The 22,027-nt window shown below is 45.9% G+C and overlaps 1 protein-coding gene across 5 annotated transcripts in view; it reads right to left on the reverse strand.

The window, feature by feature from the left end:
* Positions 1 to 22,027, reverse strand: part of LOC126532281 (uncharacterized) — a 36,668-nt gene that overhangs the window by 10,098 nt on the left and 4,543 nt on the right. For 2 of the 5 annotated variants that reach the window (XM_072288262.1, XM_072288261.1), the window contains exons 2-18: positions 21,405 to 21,483; positions 20,533 to 20,556; positions 20,428 to 20,448; positions 20,319 to 20,339; positions 20,207 to 20,227; positions 20,098 to 20,118; positions 17,259 to 17,279; positions 15,954 to 16,021; positions 15,081 to 15,158; positions 14,927 to 14,951; positions 13,649 to 13,979; positions 12,375 to 12,418; positions 12,174 to 12,289; positions 7,633 to 7,782; positions 6,475 to 6,700; positions 2,495 to 2,581; positions 2,022 to 2,296 (exon numbers count right to left, since the gene is read on the reverse strand). In XM_072288262.1, coding sequence (XP_072144363.1) covers positions 2,022 to 2,296; positions 2,495 to 2,581; positions 6,475 to 6,700; positions 7,633 to 7,782; positions 12,174 to 12,289; positions 12,375 to 12,418; positions 13,649 to 13,979; positions 14,927 to 14,951; positions 15,081 to 15,158; positions 15,954 to 16,021; positions 17,259 to 17,279; positions 20,098 to 20,118; positions 20,207 to 20,227; positions 20,319 to 20,339; positions 20,428 to 20,448; positions 20,533 to 20,556; positions 21,405 to 21,483 — 1,608 coding nt within the window. The remainder of the gene's footprint in view (positions 1 to 2,021; positions 2,297 to 2,494; positions 2,582 to 6,474; positions 6,701 to 7,632; positions 7,783 to 12,173; positions 12,290 to 12,374; positions 12,419 to 13,648; positions 13,980 to 14,926; positions 14,952 to 15,080; positions 15,159 to 15,953; positions 16,022 to 17,258; positions 17,280 to 20,097; positions 20,119 to 20,206; positions 20,228 to 20,318; positions 20,340 to 20,427; positions 20,449 to 20,532; positions 20,557 to 21,404; positions 21,484 to 22,027) is intronic. The other 3 variants (XM_055070930.2, XM_072288263.1, XM_072288264.1) reach the window with 3 other exon arrangements.

The raw sequence follows: 22,027 nt of genomic DNA on the forward strand, positions 1-22,027 counted from the left end.
AGGTCGGTGCTGGTCTCTGCAAGGCGAGCCTTCACCGCATCAGTGCAGTGGCCTCTGAAGGAATCTAGTATGAGCATCGACCGGCGTGCCAGCAAGGCACCTGGTCTTCGCTCCCAGATTACTCGAAGCCAGTCACCGACTAGGCCACTGTTCATCCACGAATTTTCTTCCGCACGCACAACGATTCCTGGGGGCAGTGGAATGCTAGGTAGCGTCTTGCGTTTGAAAATGACATACGGGCGCAGTTTCGTGCCGTCAGCCAAAGCGCATAGCATGACTGAAGCGCAGCTTGGCATTTCCGCCGGTCAGCACGCTGACTGATTTGGAGCCCTTTTTTTCCATGGTCGTGTCCATCGGCATCTCAAAGTACACAGGTGTTTGATCAGCATTTCCCACCTGAGACAGCAAATAGCTGTGCTCCTTCCGAAGTGCGATCACATATCGTTGAAAGTTCAACAACTTTTCCTCGTAGGCTTCAGGAAGCCGCTGGCACATGGTTGTTCGCCGCCGCATAGAAAATCCATGTCTTCGCATGAAGCGCTGAAGCCATCCACGGCTTGCACGAAACTCACGTGGAATGTTCAATTCCCGGGCCAACTTCAGGGCTTCCATTTGCGCCATCTCAGTCGAAACAGCGTGGCCACGACTTCTCTGCTCCTCAATAAACTTCGCAAGCTGCATCTCGAGGTGGGGGTACGCGCCAGTCTTCGGACCCCGAAACGCTCGCCTGTCCCGGTTCGTTGCTTCGAGACTTTTTTCTTCCTCCAGTCGCGAATGCACGACTCGTCGACGTCATGCTGTCTTGCAGCAGCTCTGTTGCCGATTTCTTCGGCAGCGGCTATAATCTTTAGCTTCTCTTTCGCTGTGAAACACTGCCGTCGAGTCGCACTCATGATGCCAAAACAAAGCAGGCAAACAGTGCAAACTGGGGTAAGTACACTAAACAGCGCCTAACGTGAGGCTCAACAATGCTGGCCTTTCGTTGGCCCTTCATCGGCTTGACAAGCGTCGATGACGATGGGGATGGCGGACTACACGGGGAGGCCGCCGCACATTGCGGTGAAGCCGACCCCCCCCCCCCCTCCCAAGGAAAAAATTCGCAGATAACCCGCACCCCCACTTTTTAACCGCGTTTTTTCACATTTTGGTGCGGGTTATACGCGAATAAATACGGTGTTTCTGTCCCCTCCAAGTGGATATGGCTACGTTACTGCCGCAAACTTGCCGATATTAACGATATTATTCATCACTGATACGGAAGAAACTGTTTCAATACACGTAATGTACTCACGAGAAGAAAAAAAAAATCGCGTTCGGCTTGCTCCGCCGGCCGCCATTTTTGTTTTGGTGTCCCGCACCCGCAATCTCGCATCCCGCAGCAAACGCGAGGCGAAAAAAAAATTTTTTTTCCGCGGGAAATTTAACCCGCGTAATGATCGCACCCCTGAATTTGCGTCAATTTCTCTGACAAAAAAAGTGCGATCATTATGCGAGTAGATACGGTAATTTATAATAGGCAATTAATTTTTGATGAACGTGGTCATTACTGGCTAAATCAATTTCAAAGTTCTGTTGAAATTTTTTCGAGGGGGAATTAAAAGAAAGGGCTTTGAAGCTCCCTGGGATATCTATCAAGGGATCATCACACTGAATTTCAGATTCCTGCGATGTCCTGGGATTTCTCCAGGCTCTTCCTCAGGCATATACATGAACCACCTAGTTACACCTCACTAACTGGAACACATCTTCACGAAACTTTGCAGTTCCTCGTAGCTTGGTGGTGTGAACGAACCCTGCAAGTTTCATCAGGATAACTTAAAAAATAAAAAGTCCGTTCTCCAGGGTAGCCTCCTCCCTTAAAAGACGAAGTTCGCATATAACCCCCACCCCAACTTTACTGGTGAATTGCTTGCATTTTTGTTGTGGGTTATATGAGCAAAAATCTGGTACTGACTATTTCTATGGCTTAATTTTAAGGGACGGACGAAGCCAGCTACTGCAGTGGCATGTGCTGTGCTCACCCGCATCCTTCTCAGTGCCATCATATCGTGGCTGCTGCCAGGTCGGTTTGGGCCAAACGACGAGGGCCCCCTAAAGCCAGGCCCCATGCCCATGCCCCGATTGTAGAAGGGCCGCTGGTAGAAGCTTGGCCTCCGGTAGAAGCCCATGTTACGCTCGTAAGGTCGGCGAATGGATGAGTACGAGTGGCGTGGAGGAAGCCGTTCTCGAGAGCGGCTGCGTCCAGAGTGGCGGTCACGGACAGAGCTACGCCTCTCACGGTGCTTGTCCTTGGAGTCTGAAAAAGGTCCCCGGATTTCACTGCACTGTGTCAACACAACAAGCCTTCCAGTCATCCAAAACCTAGACACACAACTATGTGCAGAATTATGGCCGTAAAATCTAAATCGCAGCTTGCATGTGTGCATAAGGAATGCACAATGTACTCGTTCCATTGGATTACGCATTAAATACCTGGAAAGATTACAACACGCACCTTCCTTTCCTTCATTGTCGTCAATCACCATGACGTCATCCTTTTCATCTCCGCTTTTGGCCGCAGAGTCTTTTGTGCTTGGTGAAGCTGGTGGCAAAAGAACAGAAAGAAAATAAACTCACGTACTTCCCATCTGCACAAGTTTACCACTCTACCATGAAGAGGATAAATGCACAGAATCTACAATGTGCTAAAATTCATTGATACAACTGAAATGTTGTACAGGGGAGCACCTATTATGCCAAATTCCATACGCCGACATGACAGTGGCGCATGTGCTGACGCCCCAGCAAAAAATTTTGTTGCTTTATTAGCTTTATGTGGCCAATAACAAAAAGTTTGAATACACAAACCTCATATATAGTCACAATGACTTAATTGTACGAGGACAACTGTACAGAATGTATGATGGTATCATCCGCACCAGCTGATAACTACAGGTGCTGTTGATGATATGGACTGCAAAAACTGCACATTAATCTCCAGGCCACACAACCCATGTCATTAGCCGCGGTTTTAGTGTGTCCTAACTTGATCCCAGGCATGGCTAAATCACATTCCAGGTGAAAGCAAGCAGGGAAAGAAACATAGTTTAGTGCCGTTCGCCAATTCTTGGCAGATTGCATCGCGCCCTTGGCAAGGTTGCTGTTCTCGAGGGGCAAGCTCCACGCCAACACGACATCGCCGGAGCACGCGCACGTGATAATGATCTTTATGGCGAGGCCATATTCCCGTTCACTTTTGCCTACTGCAACACTACTGCCGCACACCTTGCACATGACGAACGACATCAGTGCGTTCAGAGTCCTAGTGATGATAGCGAATCCTGCCTCAGCGTCAAATGGTGCGGCCACAACACCATCAGCGCGAGTAAGCTAATCCAACTTCACTTCCACTTTGTTGCTGGCGTTGAAACAAGAACAAAGTTTTTCTCAGCATTCATCTCCATCTACAGCAAATCCGCAAGCTGCAACATTGCAGTGTCACGCCGAATGCAGCTGCTGTTTGGAACGCTTTCACTCGGCGAGCTGGCTAGGCCTACTTCAGGATTGTCCGTCACATTGGCAGCACTGCGGTTGACGGCGGACTATTCTCGATGTTCTCCGAAGGAATGGAATGCTTTTGAAAGTTGTAAGCTGATCGCTTCTTTATGTCGAAGTTGTGCCTCGTGGTGAACCTCCCGAGTTGATCGGACATTGCGTCAAATCTACGAGACGCGCCGTCACGTCGCCTGCGGAATGGAGCAGACAGGAACCTTGCATAGACAACCACAGCACACGTTTCAGATCACACGCGCTAGTCGATGAATGAGATCGCGCGTTTGTAGTTTTTTTTTCTTCCTGGATTTTAACATCACCAGCAAGCCGGCAGTCACTTCTGCCGGCAAATTGAAGAAGAAATACTCCTCTTTCCAACGAGACCAAGATGGTTGCGATTGCGCGCGTAGGAAAAGAGCTACGCACCGCGATAAAAAGGTTTTTGCGCGGAATTCAGCTCCCAGTGATGTTATACATTGATATTGCGGGCAAAATACTCTTCTGTGAGATGTGAAACTTGGTGAATTAGAGGAACAGTAGCTGTAGGTATCGAAAATGTTATATTAAAAAAAATCTATATTCTTTTCGAGGTTTTGCCTCTGGCATGATGCCCTAACGGTGCACGTTGTGAAATATAGCGGCGTGCAGGCACACAGCGAGCAAGGGCACCCTGGCCAACACTTGCTTCCCGATAACGGCAGGAAATGAAACTTCAAGGAGCAAGCTGGCGCCAGGCTGGCAGGACTGGTGCTGGGCCATCATGGAGGCGGGTGCGCACTGAGACCGTCGAAGGTGAGGGAGTAACCAAGGGAATTGAGAGGGAGGGCAAGGAGAGTGTACCGTATTTACACGATTGTAAGTCGACCACTTTTTTAAAATTTGAAAATCTGAAGTGGGGGGTCGACTTACAGTAGAAACCAAAACATGGCATTGCCAAAAAAGCAAGACCAATGGGAGTTCCAATTTTATGTTTGCTCTATGGCCCTACCCGTAGCTTTTCGCTATCCCGCGTGTTTGTTCGCTTTTCGAAAGGGTTTTTCAACCTTTTTGAGAGTGTTACAGTGCACACAACACTCATGAGGGAGTGTCGACAGTTGATGGAAGCACCGCTGTTCCATCCGCGGCGGCACCCTCAGAACGGCGGCGCTTGCGGGGAGTATCGGTAGTTCATGGAAGAGTAGATACCACTCGCGGGTTTCTCTTTGCTGTTTCGCTTAGCTTTCTCTATAGTTTGACGAAAGGCATTGGTTTGACGTATTCCACTTGACTGCCGGCTACGTGCTACTTCTATGCTTCCTCAGTCGTCATGAGTGCTCCAGGCCCACTAATCATTTGGCACTCGTTCACAGCAGCATTCAAGAGGGCTGCCATCCTTTACGCCGAAGAAACAAATAACTGCACAGCGGGCCGCAAGTTCGATGTTTCTGAACAGGTGGTGTGAGTGTGGCGACTGCAGCGAAACTAAATTTTCACCTGTGACGGCAAGTGAGGAATTTTCCCACATGCCAAAGTCTGGACGCTTTCTGGAGCTGTAGGCTAAGCTTGCGGCGTACGTTGCTGAAATGCGCGATCGGTCCCTGCTAGTGAAGTGCGACATGGTCATAAAACAAGCCTGGATCTTCGCTTTTTAAGGACCTGCTCCGCCGTGAGTACGAGTGGCTGGCGGCAGAAGACTGCAAAATTACGCCCACCGGACCTGTCAAAAGAGCATCCCTGACTGCTGCGTGTGGTTGGGTGCATTCGGCGTGGGCTGCTGTTCCACAAGATGCCGTGCGAATTGGATGGTGCTAATTACCTCTGCCACCTACTTCTACTGAGGCAGCGGAGTTGCTGAGGCCGGATCGGGCCTCCGCTGCTGCATCCTTCTGCATGCTCACGTGCTTTTTCGGTTATCTGATGACAGATCGGCGCTCTGTTTATGTTCTTCGATCCACGTTCTCAACAAGAGTCGTGCCTAATCAAGATAATGAAGTCATTGCCACTGATCATAATCATGTTGGTGTGCTCCCCTTCTGTTACGGCATCGCCGCATTCTAAAGACAGGGAGGATGAGTTACTGGGTGTCGCCTTTGCGTCCTTGTATTCAAGGTCTGTCTTGTTGTACAGAATCGGATAGGGCACACTGTCTCCAACAACCTTTCCATAGGAATGTCAGTTTGGACGCAACATTGAAAAGAAAAAAAGAAAAAGAAACAGCGCAAGAGAGAGCTGACACAAGCAGACAATAGTGCGAAACAAGCAGTCCGACTGAACAAGACACGAGTACGAATAGAGCGGTCGGGCGGGTCCGCATGATACCAGTTTCCTGTGCATACGTCACTGTAGGGGCCACTCTTATTGGTCGCCTCCGCTCACGGCTCACTTGCTGCCGCTGCAAGCCATGAAAAATCGGCTCAGGACTAGTCCCTCCCATGGCGCGCATTTTGCCGCTAGTGTGGCTGAGGCATTGCGGCACGACGCAGAAACAGCAACCTTGCCCTTTGAGAGAGGGTGACATTTTTCCCGCAAGTGGCGTTGAGGGGTCTCTCCTAAGCCTTTCCTCTATGGCAGGGTCAGAGCAATGCTGGTTGGAGGCGCCGCCGCATGATTTGGCGCGCTGCTGAGAACATTGCCAAAGTGCGGATGTTCGAATAAACAGTCACAAATGCTTGCCTGTTTGAATTACCGGCCGTTTTCGCCCATTAGAATACACATAACTTTGATGGGACCACGGCATTAGTTCGAATGAACCAGATGTTTGAATTAAGCATGTCTGAATTAACGAGATTAGACTGTATTAATGCCTTTCACACTATGAATATAGTTGGTTTTTACAGCAAATGCTCATGCCAATGAACTCTGCGCTTTTGTCTTGCTGTCACAGATATGCGCATGTGGCCCAACTATAGAATACTTCTTAATGCAGAAGTGATAGTACAACTAAAGCACTGCCAGAACACAAACCTTTGGGTTTCTCAGCTGCTGCTTTGGGCTTTACAACCTTCTTTGTGACCACAGTTTTCTTCACAGGCGCTTTGGTCTTGGCCTGACTCGCTGCACTTCCAGCTGCAGTTGAGGTTTCGGCAGGCTTGCCATCCTTGCGAGCAGCGGCCGCAGCAGCAGCACGTGCCTTGGCCTGGTTGTTTTTGGCTTCCGACCTCTTCAATGCACCACCAGGCTCATACTTGGTCTGAGGCAAAGGTGCATACACTCATAAATTGGGAGCCTAGCGGGTCATCGCTGGTCTAAATAAGGTCATTGGATTGCTTTTGCCAAGTAGCATAAAGTGCCACCTCTGCCATGCCCCCTCCTCAAAATGCAGCTATAGTTGGTGACAACAAAAGAATGCAGTCGCAAACGTACCAGTGTCCGATTCGAAGAATTCGTACAGTTTGCTTCAGCCAATTGTATTCACTCATTTTTGTGGCATCGCAACAGAGGCGAGCTTATTTCAGTGTCACCATCTCTTGGGAATTATGTTTCGGAGCAAAGAGGTACAAAGGGCAGGCGTACGGTGGCTTTATGCACCTCCAGGGCTTAAAGTGAATGCTTAGGTTGTCAACGAGTATATCACTGCCTGCAATTTCCTTCTTGGTTCCGAGTCAGAATGACAAGGTTTGTAACCAACTGACAACAGCTGCTATCAGACTGCGTTTCTCAGCCTCACAACGGCCAATTTTGCTTTGTTTCTACTGTGCTCCGTCATGTTTTGCTTTTTACGCTACCAGGCTATAGCTCTCATGAGGCCAGATTTTTCCAACACTTCCTTTCATGGTTTATTATTTTGATGACCTTTTGACACTGCTTTGCACACACCACTGCACTCTCTCTTTTGTTTGACTGGCTTCTCAATCCCAAACCATGATGACTTCACAATTTGTATCTGCACCATGTCATACATTCCTATGTTACATATTATTCACATGAATGGTTGACGTTGGCACAGTAAAGTGCTAAGCTAACAAACAATCTTTGCTACTCTGTCCCATTTGTAAGCTAAGAATGTACTTAAAGAATAAAGAATGACGATTAAATAATCCGAAACAAATACCAACAAGCGAGGGGCATGTGTAGCCTAATGAAAGCTTCTAAAATGGCCTAGCTTTAAGCAATCTCACATACTTTTTCCACAGAAATGGTCTTGCCATGAAGCTCCGTGCTGTGCAAGTGTTGGACACACTTGGTTGCTTCATCCACGGTACCCATGGTGATGAACCCGTAGCAACGTGCACCTGGAGTCCTCGCATTGGTAACAATTTTTGCTGCCACCACCTGCCATTAGGAAAGTTAGAATCAAACCACAGTACAATACTATCAATACTTGCTCTGCTTATTATTCCTCTCATGTAGTATACAGTGGAACCCCGTTCATACGTTTTTCACCGGACCGGGGAAAAAATACGTAACAGCCGGGAAAACGCAACAGTGAGGAAAGCTCCGAAAATGAATGAAAAAAGTGCAGCTTCAACTATAGACAATTTATTTCCACAGAGTGCGCTTAGGACTTAAAAAAGTCTAGAATGGTGGCTTGCCGTTTCTTTCGCTCGCTAGAAATCGCCACACGTTTCTCAATACCCTGGAAGGCCGCATTGCTGTCAGCGTCGCTGTGAGGTGTGACGTACCTGCGGAGGAGGTCCAGAGCCGTGACGGCTTCTCGAAAGCTAGGATTTGGCAACTCCCCGGCATCATGCGGCTCGTGCTCCTTGTCACCGCGCCACAGCAATGGCAACGGACGAACGAATATCCGCGGGAAATTTTGCCCTCTTTGGCGTAATCATGCTAACGTGCTAACAAATGTTTAGTATTGCTGCGGAGCGCGCGCGTCTCAGCAGCCCGGTTGCGCGCAGCACGGCGTGGGAGAAACGTAAACAAGAGAGGAGAGCAGGCCCGATAGACGGAGCAACGCCACGAGCAACGCCAACTTCCGGTTTCATTTTAGCTGCACAAAGAGTGACGTCAGGGCCTCTCCCGAGTTTCCTTCCTCCGTGAGTCGACCCGTCCAACAACCATGCGGTGACCGTAATCACAGAGATGATAGTAAGATCATTTTTCACGAATGGCCACTTAGTGGCAGCCTCATGCGGCCTCTCGAACTGGCGTGCGGCTTCTTACCGCCAGTTCCATAGCCAAGCCCAGCCAAAACTCGTCAAAAGCCAAAATGGCAGTTGGAGCACGTTTTCTAATTTAGCCCAGGCGGGTTCGGGGTGCTAAGTTGCGACGTAACCTGCGGGAATGTTTTCACAGCTACAACGTAACAGCGGGGTTCCTTATACATTGAATCCTATGGAAGCTATGCCGGGACCGGATGAAAACGACGTAGCAGCCGGGAAAACGCAGCAGTGAGGAACGTAACAGCGGGGTTCTACTGTAGTGAGTAGTGTACAGTTCAGCCTACTTATAACGATATCAAGAATATAAAATCCAATCGTTATAACCGATCATCGCCGCATCTAGACAGCCATAAAAAAAAACAGCTGCGGAACATACGTTCAAAACTCCGACACCAGATTTGCCACTTACAATGAAAAATTGCCGTTGTAGAAAGTAGGCTGTGAAAAATTAAATGTCAATTTATCGTGTCCAGAAGCTGCGTGAACACTGGCGGCTATAATTAGTGTGCATGAAATCGGCGAGTAACTATCAACGACAGTGCACTTTGCGTGAACGTTGGGGTCGGTGTCAAAGGCGGGCCACTGTCAATCTCATCATCACTGCTGCTGCTGTCATCGCCTCCGTCGCACAACGCTGCCGCCTGCGTTGCGACAACGATCACCCCGTCGGAGCTTCTTCACAGAACAAGGCAGCACCATCTGCACTCAGAAACTCCTCCATCGAGGCACCACCTATTTTTATCGCAAGTAGCGACGTGATCCCAGAGTTAGTTTCACGTGGGGGGTTTCGCCCTGGCACACAAAGTCCACCGTTTTCGTTGATAGACATGATCACTGCTTCTAGCCTTCATGATTGTGGCGGCGCTCGCGATTTTCAGAATCGTGAATATCGTCCATTGCACGAGCTCGTACTTTGAGTCATGCGCAATTTGCAGCTTCGCCCCAAGCGACACAGCTTTGTGCTTTGTCGGAGCACCGACCGCTGCTCTCACAGTGCATTTCCATGCTTGCCGAGGGAGATTGTAGAAAGCGAGCGCAGGTTTTTTTTTTCTCTGGACGCTCGCCAGCAATGCGGACGCAGAGCAGCTGGCCCCGTTTTGTGGGACGCTGTGCCAACTTGCAATGCTCACTGTGGTTTTCACAATCGGCGCACTGGCGGGACGCACTGCTCGGTAGTGGCGGCAAATGCAAACTTGCATAGGCCAACTTTTTGCCCCACCTCAGTGAAGAGGAACTTAGCAACACAAATTTCACCATAATTCTGCATGGAAAACACCGCCCAAGAGGAAGAATTTAGATTGTTATATCCAATATGAGGTGAATAACATTGTTTTATACATTTTTTTTCTCATTGCCCTATTGCATAAGTTGACACACTGCAGTCGACTCATCGCTATAACCGATATATTGTTGTGTGGTATTGTTACAAGTGGATTGCACTGTAGATACTACAAGGATTACTTGCGCAACCAGGAGCACTTTCATTGTTTAAACAACCTGCAGCTCAATTTTTTTTTTTTTTCAGCACCAACACGCCCTGACAGTTTCTGCAAGGCACCTATTGCCCCTTTGATACGAAACAAAACTAGGCGGCCGGGATGACTTATGTCACAGAGAGCTCATCACAGAATATGTGCTTATGTCAACAGCTGGTTACAGAATTAGTTACACAATTACAAAGTATTCAAAGAATGAAGACAGAGAAGCTAATATCATAAGACACTGCAACGGCAAATTTGACATACTGGGCCACGCTACATGTGTAACGTTCAGAAACGCGTTGGTCGTTTCTATATTGTGTGTGCCAAGTTTAATTCGATTGAAACCTACTAGTCATCCAGATTCCCACTATTTGAGAATCACCAGAACATGCCTCCCAACAGGCAGTGCCTAAGTAGAGCTCATAAAAGTTATCAGGCTGAATATCAGCCTCCTTCATATTTGTATCATCCCAGGTCAATCTGATAAAATCTCAACAACTTGGAATTCACTTTTTTGTAGCACCAATTGGACACAAACCTGCTTGCCATTAGGCAAGTTACTACTAAACAGCAACACAATGCTCTCAATCCTTGTTCTGCTAAGTCTCTCATATGACAACACAAATGCCAGTGTTTGTATTACCGTATTTACTCGCATAATGTCCGCACATTTTGTCAAAAAATTGAGACAAATTCAGGGGTGCGATCATTACAAGAGTTAAATTTTCCGTGAAAATAATTTTTTTTATCCCGCATTTGCTGCTGGATGTAACAGCTGCTGCTGTAACAGTGCGGGACACCAAAACAAAAATGGTGGCCAGTGCAGCAAACCGAACGCGCCGAACACAATTTTTTTTTCTTCTTGTGAGTACATTATGTGCATTCAAACAGTTTGTTCCGTATCAGTAATGAATAATATAGTTAATATCGACAAGTTGGCGGCAATAACGGAGCGGTACCCACTTTGAGAGGATAGAAACAGAGATGGGCGCGCATGCTGCGAAGACTATGGCATTTGTCTTCACTACTATACTAATACGGCACGTTTCCGCTAGGGGTGGGCGAATATGTTAGCTGTGTTACAAGCGTTGGAGTATGAATCGGGTACACTTCTAAAGTATCAGTGTAAACGTGCCTACTATTGTTGCTGCTCGTGATTTGTTGCGTGCCCACAAGTGCAGATAAGAAGAATTGAAAGGCTCCTTTTGTTGTTGACCACAACCATCACAAAGCCCACAAATAATAAAGCTAAGACAGTAGGGATGTAGATTTTCTTTCCTTCATGGAAGTGCGGAAAACGATGGAAGGAATGAAATGGGCCATCTGCTTAAGAATCTGTTTGGTGCGTGCAGACTGTTTGGTATGTCTTCAGTCGTTCGCGCAGCACTCGACAGCATTCGACAGATGGTAAGAGTGATCATCATTAGCTAGACTTGGCACACAACATATCACCGCGGCAAGTTCGGGGTGCGATCATTATGCGGGAAAGAAAAAAAAATCAAATTTTGACGACAAAATTCGCAGGTGCAATCATTACGCGAGTGTGATCATTATGCAAGTAAATATGGTACCATGTTTTTACTCTTATGTCATCATTTTGAATACCTACCTTTTCCTTATATGAATGCTTGCCAACTTATCAGCTTTGTGCGGTTCTAAATCTCTCCAAGTTAACTTCCTTTGCTTTCGCCCCATGCTGTACGTCTTCTTGCCACCTCAAATACGTTCATCCAGACCCAACACAGCAAGTGAAGCGCTCGTAATACTCGACCAGCAGATGTGCAAGGCCTTGTATTTTTCGCTGACCAGCCAGTGAAAAGGTTCCATTCAACCAAACAAATCCACCAATACTAACCAGTCATCACATTTAATGCTTCATCACGACAATAAGGAAGCAATCAAAAAGAACTGCGATGCAGGAAAGGCCAAACCATTTTGCAGAGCCCCTTATAACAATTTTAGTAGCAAAATAGTAAACACCATTTTTCAATGTGATAGCATTTCGCTGATTTTTGTAACCACAAGTCTAATCATAGATTACCATAATGTAAAAAATTATGTGCTTCCTTGCCTTGCCATGTTTGCTGAAGATTGCTTTGAGATCGGCCGCTCGTGTTGTCGATGACAAGTTGCTCACCCAGACATTTCGTCCACTCGAGGCGGGCGCAACCACCTTCTTCGCATCTCCTAGAAGCAGCAGGTACACAGGCAAGCTCATTCAATGCACTGCACAGCAGCTTGATTACATGGGCAAGTGCCTAGAGACGCTTACCCTTGGCAGTCTTTGCAGTCTTTGAGGTGGCCTTCCCCACAGCACTAACGGGAATTCAGAAACAAAGAAGATGAATGCATTTGAAAGCCATTTCAGCACTCACAGTTAAGTAAAACACACCACTGAAACATGAAAAAGGTTAGAATCTGTTTCTGGGCAGATCAGGCAGTAAGGAACCTAGTGGCGATTGTTCTCCAACAAGATCTTCCAATTAGTGTTGCTGTCTGGTCTCATGCTGCAGGATCCAGAGGTAGTTTTCAAGGGACGCAGGGCAAAGCTTGGAGTCTTGAAGTTGTCCGAGGAAAGCTTGCAGGGGTCCATAAAGGTTTGCCGATGTGCAGTCTTTTTCCAGAACAGGATCTTCACAGCACGGAATCTTTTGATAGCAGTGGCTGGAAGCTTCAGAGTTCTCGACTAAACACGAGTAAAATAAGGCAATTTAGCGTCCCCAGATCCTCCAATTTAAAGTTACTTGCTGCAGAATTGTTTCCGCTATTTTAATGTTAAACACGCACATACAAACCTCACATTTAGCTGACAACGCTTAGAGCTAATAATGACGTAGCAATCCCAAACTGATAGCATAGAGGTACAATTTGTAATTGAAAATACTGCAGCAGTCTTCCCACCATGGCAACAACCCTTTGGTAGTCAATGCCCCTGGCTTGCTTGAATGCTGGCACAAAGGACGCAATCTTGACTGATGCTGCTCTTCTTGATGAATGGCCACCACTAGAACACAGGATGCATCTTGATTCTGCTCGCAGAGCACCGCGTGGAAGTGAACAGAAGGTGTAGCCAGCTTACTCCCTGCGCTGCAGAAACCCGTTGGGAAGTGAGCAGAATGCTCAGACAGAAGCTGGTGAGGGCGAGACAAAAAAATGCTGTGGACTGGACACACCCCATGCCGAGGACACTGCATTTCATCTTCTGGTAAGCCTTAAATTAAAACAGAGTTCACGCTGCCCTGTGGGGACCCGACCAGACGGAACGCCTGTTGGCATTACGACGACAGCAAAATGCTCCATCCGGGACAATCGCGCAGTGCAAATGCCATTCACCGCCAGGTTCCAGTGCCTTGCCCGTACCCTTTTGTTTATTTCGCCCTATGGCTCGCGGACCTGATGACTAGGGCAGTGGCTGTGACCGTAACAGAAGGTGCAACGCAGTCCACGTCTACGAGTCCCACCAGCAGTGTGCCTTCCCCAGATGGTAAAAGCATACCTTTTTTTTTTCTTTTAAGGAGTGTTATACGCACGCACGTCAAGACCAACCTCTTTGCAGTGGCAGCCTTAGCAGGGGTGGTGCTGCTGTTGCTAGTAGCTGATGCCGGTGCGGTTCCAGTGCCGTTGGCAGTCGGTGGCGTGGTGGTGGCATCTTCTTTCTTGCGCTTCTCTGTGCCGCTGTCTCCCCCTTGCCCTCCTTCTTGGTCCTCCTTTGGTGGAGAGTCGGTGATGGCTGAGGAGGCCTTGTCCTGCTCCTTTGCAGGGGTTGCCTTGGCGCCCTTCTTCTTGATGGTGCCAGTGGTGGTGCTGGCCGCCTCTGCCGGCGAGGCGGCCGCCGCAGAGCCGCTGCCGTTGTCGTCTTCCTGTTGGGAGGCTTCATCTGCAGGAAGGAAGGCAAGGGAGGAAAAGGGATGCAGCAGCAGCAACAGCCTTGCCTGCCGCCTCTTGCTCGCCGCAAGACGGCTGGTGGCCCATGGTCAGCTAGCCAGGCATACGCTACCAACCGCGCCGCCAGCTCGAGGCAGGGCCGTTCTTGAAGACTGCTCGACCGAAGACACACTCGCTACAGCGTCACAACACCAGTGGCATCAAGCAGAAGCCGCCTCCCCCCCCCCCTCTTTGTAGCATAGTGCCTGCCTTTCCTCTCCCCGATCCATAACAAAAGGGCTGTGCACACAAAGTGGCAGGGAAGAACCGTAACAGCTGAACCTGCACATCCACCTTGGCCATGTTACTTCATGCTGGCACCCAACCAAATTCCTTTCACCAAGTTCCCCCATTTGTTTTCTAATTTCATTTTTTTTTGACAAAAATTAAGAAATAACAGCAATGGTCTTGCTACAGCCTGGTACTCCCGACGCTACATGCAGTTTTCTCAGCTCCCAGCCGGTGACGCGTAGCTGTGCGAAGGGACTGCAGTGCAACATGTCTCCAGTGAGTGCACACCAAAGGTGGCCATGTAGGTACACGGGCCCAAGACTGCCTGCAGAGCTGGCCTCCTTGGTAGCTAAACCTTGAAAAACAAAGTGCGACGCCACTCTTCAAAGAAACAGTGCTACCCTCCACCAGGTGCACAGTTGACAACGAAAAGATTCTACAAGCTTGAGAAGCTTCGCACTACTTCGATGCCTCGTTGAGAGCCTCTATGGTGAAATGCTTCTTCCAGGACAAATGCAAGATGAACGCCTGCTGCCACACCCAGGTCTGATGAAGGTTGTTGCTGCTGGCCGGTAGAATGGGCTTTGCTGGCGAGTGACTTGGAACTTTGGGCAATGCTTCAAAACAAAAGAGAAAACAAGCATCCCCCTATAAAGGATGATGCCTTACCTTTTGATTTGTCAAAGTTCTCGTCCTGAAACAAACCAAAATTTGTCATTAAAAATTCACAAATCAAACTGTATATGCTATCTTATCACCTTAAAGGGGACTCGGTAACAGTAACTAGACACGTGCAAAGAAACATGAAATCCATAGCACACACCTCTTCATTTAGCAGCTTCTCTTCATCTTCAATGGACAGCTGCAGAGCATCGGCGTCCATTGCCTCGGAACTGCCCTCCTAAAATAAGAAAACAAAACTTCAACAAATCTAACCTTAAGATATATTAAACAGAACACATTTCAATGGCTATGACGCACAATGTATATCTACTTCAAGTTAACTCATATTTACAGTAGGCCTAAGAAACACAAGCAGCATCCAATTTGTCACAAGACATTCGTTCACAATGTTGATTATGAAGTTAGCAGCAAAACCAAGAAATACTTTCCAATCTATTTGTTTTGCCACCTAATCACACACAGACATTCTACTTTACTGAATATTTTCTGGCACTGCTAAACTTTCCCATCAAAGGGTCTATCAGCACCCAAATGCTTGGTGACAAGTGCAAGCACCTCGCGAAATGCAGGTATCCTTACTCCACTGCCACTGTGTCAAAGGCCAACAACAAAATTTATGACCACCAAGTAAACTTGGGGTGCTCTGAAATTTGCTAATATTTTCTCTAGGGCTTAGAGGGCTTTAGTCTTCATTTAACGGGGAAAAATAGTAGAGAAATCTGATGATATATCATGATACTAGAAACAGACATGAAAAATGAAATGATTTGGCAGTGGTGCGTTTCATAATGTAGCAAATAAATACCAATCTCGTACAAAAAATCATCGGCATGCAGTTATCGCTCCTGCATAAAGTATGCAATCATGCATTTCAAATTGGCAACCCACGTCATTATGCAACTCTACATGGTAGCAGGCAGCGAACTACCACAACCACCAAGTAGCCTTAAAACCAATATTCTCATGCAGTAGAGCCAACTAGTAATCCCGTCTACAGCATGGTTACACATACCTTTTCACCTTCTGCTTCTTCTGCTTCATCGACTGTCTGAGGCTCAGATTCAACTTCAGGTGCCTTTTCTGTGTGAACAAAGTGAACATGTTTGAGCAAATGCACACAGCCACACTTCGCATGCAGATGCTGTGTGCAGTTCTTTCGCAAGCATTACTGATGACAACTTTTCTAACCCCACTGGATCTATCTTTTTATCAACAGTTCTGATCAAAAAGTCAACTATTATTTGGAAAAACACGAACATTAGAAAATATTAGGCAATCCAAATGCAGCTTATTAAATGCAAATAATTTTTTTTTTACTTCCGAGGCACCGTGTATGCATAGTCATCACATACACAAATTATACTTTGGTGGTCATTACCGAAAAGCTTTCCACATGCCACTCAATGCATTATGTTGTTTTTAACATTAAGAGCAAAACTACAGTTCATTACCACTAAAATAGCAGTGGCATATACCAACAGCTTTCCTGCTTTACATGCTAGATGTGCCTCAACCTGCATCATTAAGAATTAACTACATCATGCTGAAATTTATTTCTGGATCATTCTATGAACACTGTGTGCCATTGACATCTACAACCAATGCACAAAGCAGACAAGGTAGGCTCTGCATGTCTGAAGCATTCAAAAGAGCACATAAAATTCATGGACATGCTTTAGTCGTGCAGACGGGATGCACATAAAATTGCAAGCAGAGGAATTCATGTAAAATTCCTCGCTATCTACTAAAACCATTGCTGCAGCAGATATTAGCACTCCACAAACATCTCATACGGGCAAACCTTTGGTACACCTAAAACAGCCAACTTTATTAACCCTTTAAGTGCCGGAAAAAAAACTGCAAAACGCATTCAGATATTACTTTTCTTATTGCACATCATAGTTGGCAACGAAATCATATTCACTGTGTGTTTGTAACACAGAAAACATTGCCATCACTGTCAATGCTTTCATGCAGAAGCAAACCGTCTATGGAGCTTGACACAATCAAATGAAAGCTGCGCTTACGCGATGGGTGCGGCAACATACGACTCGCAGCCACCATTTAAATATCTACCGGGCAAACCAAGTCCGTATGCTCCCTAGTTCCCAAAGGAAACTGGCCAGAACATCAAAATGCAGTGGACCATCCCACTACTGACCCTCAGAGCACCCAAACAGGTGGACGAGACAGACTCATTCTTGGCACTAATTAAAAAGAAAAAAAAACAAAAAAAAACAGAAGATTCGCCCACGGCACTTGAAGGGTTAAAGCTGTGCCTTCAAAGTGTAATAAAGAGAAAGAAATGACACCCTACCTACATCTGTTTTCTCATTACCTGCAAGAAAGAAAGAATATGGTATGCGTGTGTGAAACAAGTGTGTCAATTAGAACTGAATATTAGCTCATCTACACATCTTCATGCAATGCATGACGGGGCCTCAGCATTTGTGAAATGAGTGGCCAATTTGAAGAGGCCCCTCTAGCACTTTAGGCCCATTTTTTGCTCTACCTTTTATTAGCATATCAAAGAACAAAGGGATGTGTGATACTGACACAACCAAGTTACCAGTTGCAGAAACCTCAAAATACAAGCAAAATGAAGGTAATCATCATAAGCAGCAGCGCCCGATAAGCAAAGAGCGTCTACAGTATGTAAAGAAAGTTGGTCGCCATGGTTGCCAAGCCCGATGGCTATGGGGCTGTGACATCACTTATATATATACAACAGCTTCCGCTTCTAGAAAACTGCCATAGGCGCGCCATGTGCTTGCAACATTGACTCGTCATGAGCTCATTGCCATGGTTGCAATATCTTTCGCGTGGCTATCATCAGCAGCAGCACCCGATAACCACATAGTGTCTACACTACGTAAAGAAAGTGTGTCACCATGGTTGCCAAGCCTGATGGCTATGACATCACTTCTATGTATACAACAGCTTCCGCTTCTACAAAACAGCTGTAGGTGTGCCATGTGCTTGCAACATTGACGCGCCATTTACTCATTGCCATGGTTGCAATATTTTGCTTGTGGCTGCGTGATAACTAGGTGGTAGTTAAAATGGCTGTAAACTAATCCTGTAGTCTTTTTGTTTTTTTTTCACAGCACTTGCAATATCATGCAAACATAAATTGCACATTACATTTTAAACCAATGATCACGATGCCCCACATCAGCACATCTGTTGCATGAAATCGCCATATTGTGATGCCCAACAAGCTTTCTCGGGAGTGCCATGAAGCCCTTTTAACTTAAATGTACAATCATGAGCAAAAGTATACGGACTACAGGGTCACCAAGAAAACTAAATTTCTTTGTATTTAACATGCATAAACTGAAATTTACAAGTACAATGGAAAGTTTGCAATGCCAAGTTTGGACTGCAGTCCTATTTCAAGTTGCATGCACAGGCAGAGGGGGAAAAATCTGCTTTATCGCACAACCCTGGTCTGCACACTTTTGCTCACAGGTATACTTCATACGTATGTGGAACTATACCCCATTCGGCCGCTTTACAATATCCATGAATATTCTTACTATCTGTGCATTGTAAAGGTTTAAATACATCAATTTTATGCAATATTTCACTTGTATAAATAAATTTTGGAGGAAAGGTGCATACATAGTTGTGCACAATGTGGCTCTGTCTATAAACAAACCAACTAAGCTGCACAAAAAAATTTAAGCACCTACTTAAAATGCAACTTGATGTTCAGACCTAATAATGAAGCATCCTTTGCCCAATTGTCAAAATATAAATGCCTAAAAGCATGCAAGTAGGCGAATTACAGCCTTCAACATTCAGTAATTACCTGTGTACTATTTGGCAGTTTAGATTACTTCACTTGACAATTTTTTCCACTTCGGTAGTTTCTCTGCTGTGGTACAGTCTATCATCAATCAATTTCTCAAAGCAGCGCTCTAAGTGAAAGCTAACATTTTTGCAAACGCTAACATGCAAAGTTTCCAAAGACAAATTTTCACGGTGTGATAACAGACAATGGTGTAGAAATAGTCTAGAGCAAAAGAAATGTTGAAAAAAAAAAAAAAGACTTTCTGATCATAGATATCTGTTGTAAAATGTGCATTTGCATAATTGACCATGTTGCCACTGAAATCATTATGAACAACCTATACCACCACAAAACATGCGTAAGGTGCAGGTCATTCCAAGCAATGCTTTAACCCTTTGAGGGTCGAATTATTTTGAAAAAAACTTTCCCAGGTGGTCAAATTACTTTTTTGCGGATCTTGAATGTCCAAAATTTATTAAGTCGGGAATAAATAGTCAAAAATAATTAGGAACAGTATTTTGGTGCCGGCATCACTCAGAACTGCAACATGTTCAGTAGTATTTCCGAGCGTGGTACTCCTTGTAACACGGGTCTACGCACAGCGCCTTATCGCAGTCTGCACACCTAAAATGCATGTCTGTTCTCTTGAAGCGAGGAGTTGTGTTGGCGCACACATGCCATCTCTGCGTGCGTGCAGCTGCCTTGGGCATCCTGAGGCATCCTGAGGCACCCTCTCGCGTAAGCGCGTTGCCGCGGAGAGCGAGAATACCTCGCGAACGGCGCTGATAAGCAAGTGGACAAGCAAGTGGATAACCAAGCTAAGAGAAGTGCCAATCAAGATAGAAATCAACTTCCGCCGCCGCTGCGAGAGCGTGCCGACAAAGAGAAAAACAACGTTTCGCGCGCCTCCGTTGCGATCACGCGGCGGAATCGAAACCGCCAAAGGGGCGTTGCCGCAGTCTGAGCGACGCGCTGAAGCTAGCAATCAGCTCTGTTTATCTCCCCAAGAAGGTAGCACCAATTTCAAACGCATTTTGTAAGTGCTAAGAGGTGGCAGCACCTTCCGATGAGCGCTCATCGTCATTATGGCGCGAAATTTCAAACGGAGGGTCGGAACCGTACCCGTACGGCGAAGACCTTGCGGGACAGAAAACCGCCGCCGTACATGTACGGCGATAACCTTCAAAGGGTTAAATGTGCTCCAGATGCACATTGTGCGCACATTACTGAGAGGGACAGATAAAAATTAACAGCAAGCCCTCCTCTAGCCCCTTGACAACTTATTGGTACTTGCAACACAAGAGCACACAGACATTTATATGCACTGAAAGAAACTCAAAAACAGAATGAGACACCCCACCTATGTCAGTATCCTCGTTACCTGAAACAAACAAAAAAGGATGTGTTCGTGTTTGTTTGCTAACTGTGTTCATTAGTAAAACAATGAAAAATCAGACTGGGCACCCCACCTATGTCAGTATCCTTGTTACCTGAAAAACAAAAACAAAGAAGGATAATGTGTTCGTGTATATTTGCTGTATTCATTACTAAAACAATCAAAAATGAAACTGAGCACCCCACCTAAGTTTGTATCCTCGTCACCTGAAGCAAACAAAAAAAGAGATGTTCGTGTATGTTTGCTAACTGTGTTCATTGGGAAAACAATCAAAAATGAAACTGAGCACCCCACCTAAGTTTGTATCCTCGTTACCTGAAATGAACAAAACAAAGATGTTTCTGTATGTTTGCTAACTGTGTTCATTGGGAAAACAATCAAAAATGAAACGGAGCACACCATCTAAATCAGTATCCTCGTTACCTGAAACAAACAAAAAGTGTGTGTGTGTGAGTGAAATACATGTGTTCATTACAACTTAATCTAATGCATCTCAATCAGTAAAATGTATAAGCAGCTACCATATGTATTCATAAGATACATCTAAAGCCTCAGGACCTGTAGTCCTATCAAAACCTAAAGAAATATAAAAAATAGTAACATTTTTGTAACAAATCTGCATTACATTCATACTGCTGGAATCAAGCTTCCTTGCAATGAATCTACCTCCAGACTAAGTTTTCACATACCAGAGCAAGTACGATAAATTACTCCGCATATTTACACATGAATGGGCCTAGTCTTAAAAAAAAAAAAGTAATCAATTTTTTTTTTTGGTATCTAGTACTGAAAGTAGATTTTCACATGTGTGGCAATTATGGGCAACATACATGCTGATAACCAGTGCTGGTGTTGAACAGGTCAAATGTGAATGAAGGGAACATGTTAATTTTCATTACACCACCGTAACAAAAGAAGCCTAACAGATTTATAGCCCCAACGAATATCAGCTGCCATTTATACCTTATTTTTACATCTTGAGCAGCTTGCTATGGTTGGAAGGTCATTCTACCCATGCTTCCAAGTTGACAAATTTAAGCTAAATGCTGGTAACTGCCAACAGTGTTCCCTCAAGCACTCGCACTTTCTGCTACACTGTGCTACGAAATGATGCCCGAAGTTACCACAAAATACGCTCAGTGTGAAGGATGGGCATGTCACAGTTCTGTTAACATAAGCTGTAGTATGTTGACCACTGTCACTTTACATCAACTACAACACCCACCCACACATCCACCCTTAACCCCATAATGGGCACAAACATATCTTACTCATTTTCTTCGCTGAAGACGATTCAACAGAAATTTCAAACTCGTGAGTCTCTGGATCGAGTCCTTCCTCTTCTAAAGCCTAAAAAGAAGACAGCAAGAGAACACTTCCATCAAACAGTCCGTCACAAGCTTCACAAAAAAAACAAAAAAAAACACTAGAAAAGATTGGCATTAGTAATTGCAAAGGCTGCCAATATGCTGATATGCATCAATGCATATTCTCAAATGCTGATGGAGCTGAAGCCAAGCCAAAGCACACACTCTAAAAGCGAAAGAGCCTATCATTCGTAATAAACATTGTCAGATCACGACTCTCAGGGTCGAGTTCCACTTGGTGGTACGCAGACACTAAATCCAGCTTCGAAAATCATTGGGCGCCAGCTAAGCTATGCAGCAGCTCTCCTGTCTGTGAAGTGGAAAGCCATCAACAATTGTAGTTTTATTGGGTACTCGCAGATCAGCGCACATTCTTATTAATCCATCCTTTTTCCGAACCACCACTATTCGAGATACCCACCGAGAGAGGCATCGACAAGCTCAATAATGTCTTGTGCTTCAAGTTTCTGTAATTCAGCTGACACCTGCTTGCGAACAGTAAAGGGCAACCTTCGGAGCTTGCTGGC

Source organism: Dermacentor andersoni, chromosome 5 (genome assembly GCF_023375885.2).
Source record: "Dermacentor andersoni chromosome 5, qqDerAnde1_hic_scaffold, whole genome shotgun sequence".
NCBI lineage: Eukaryota > Metazoa > Arthropoda > Arachnida > Ixodida > Ixodidae > Dermacentor > Dermacentor andersoni.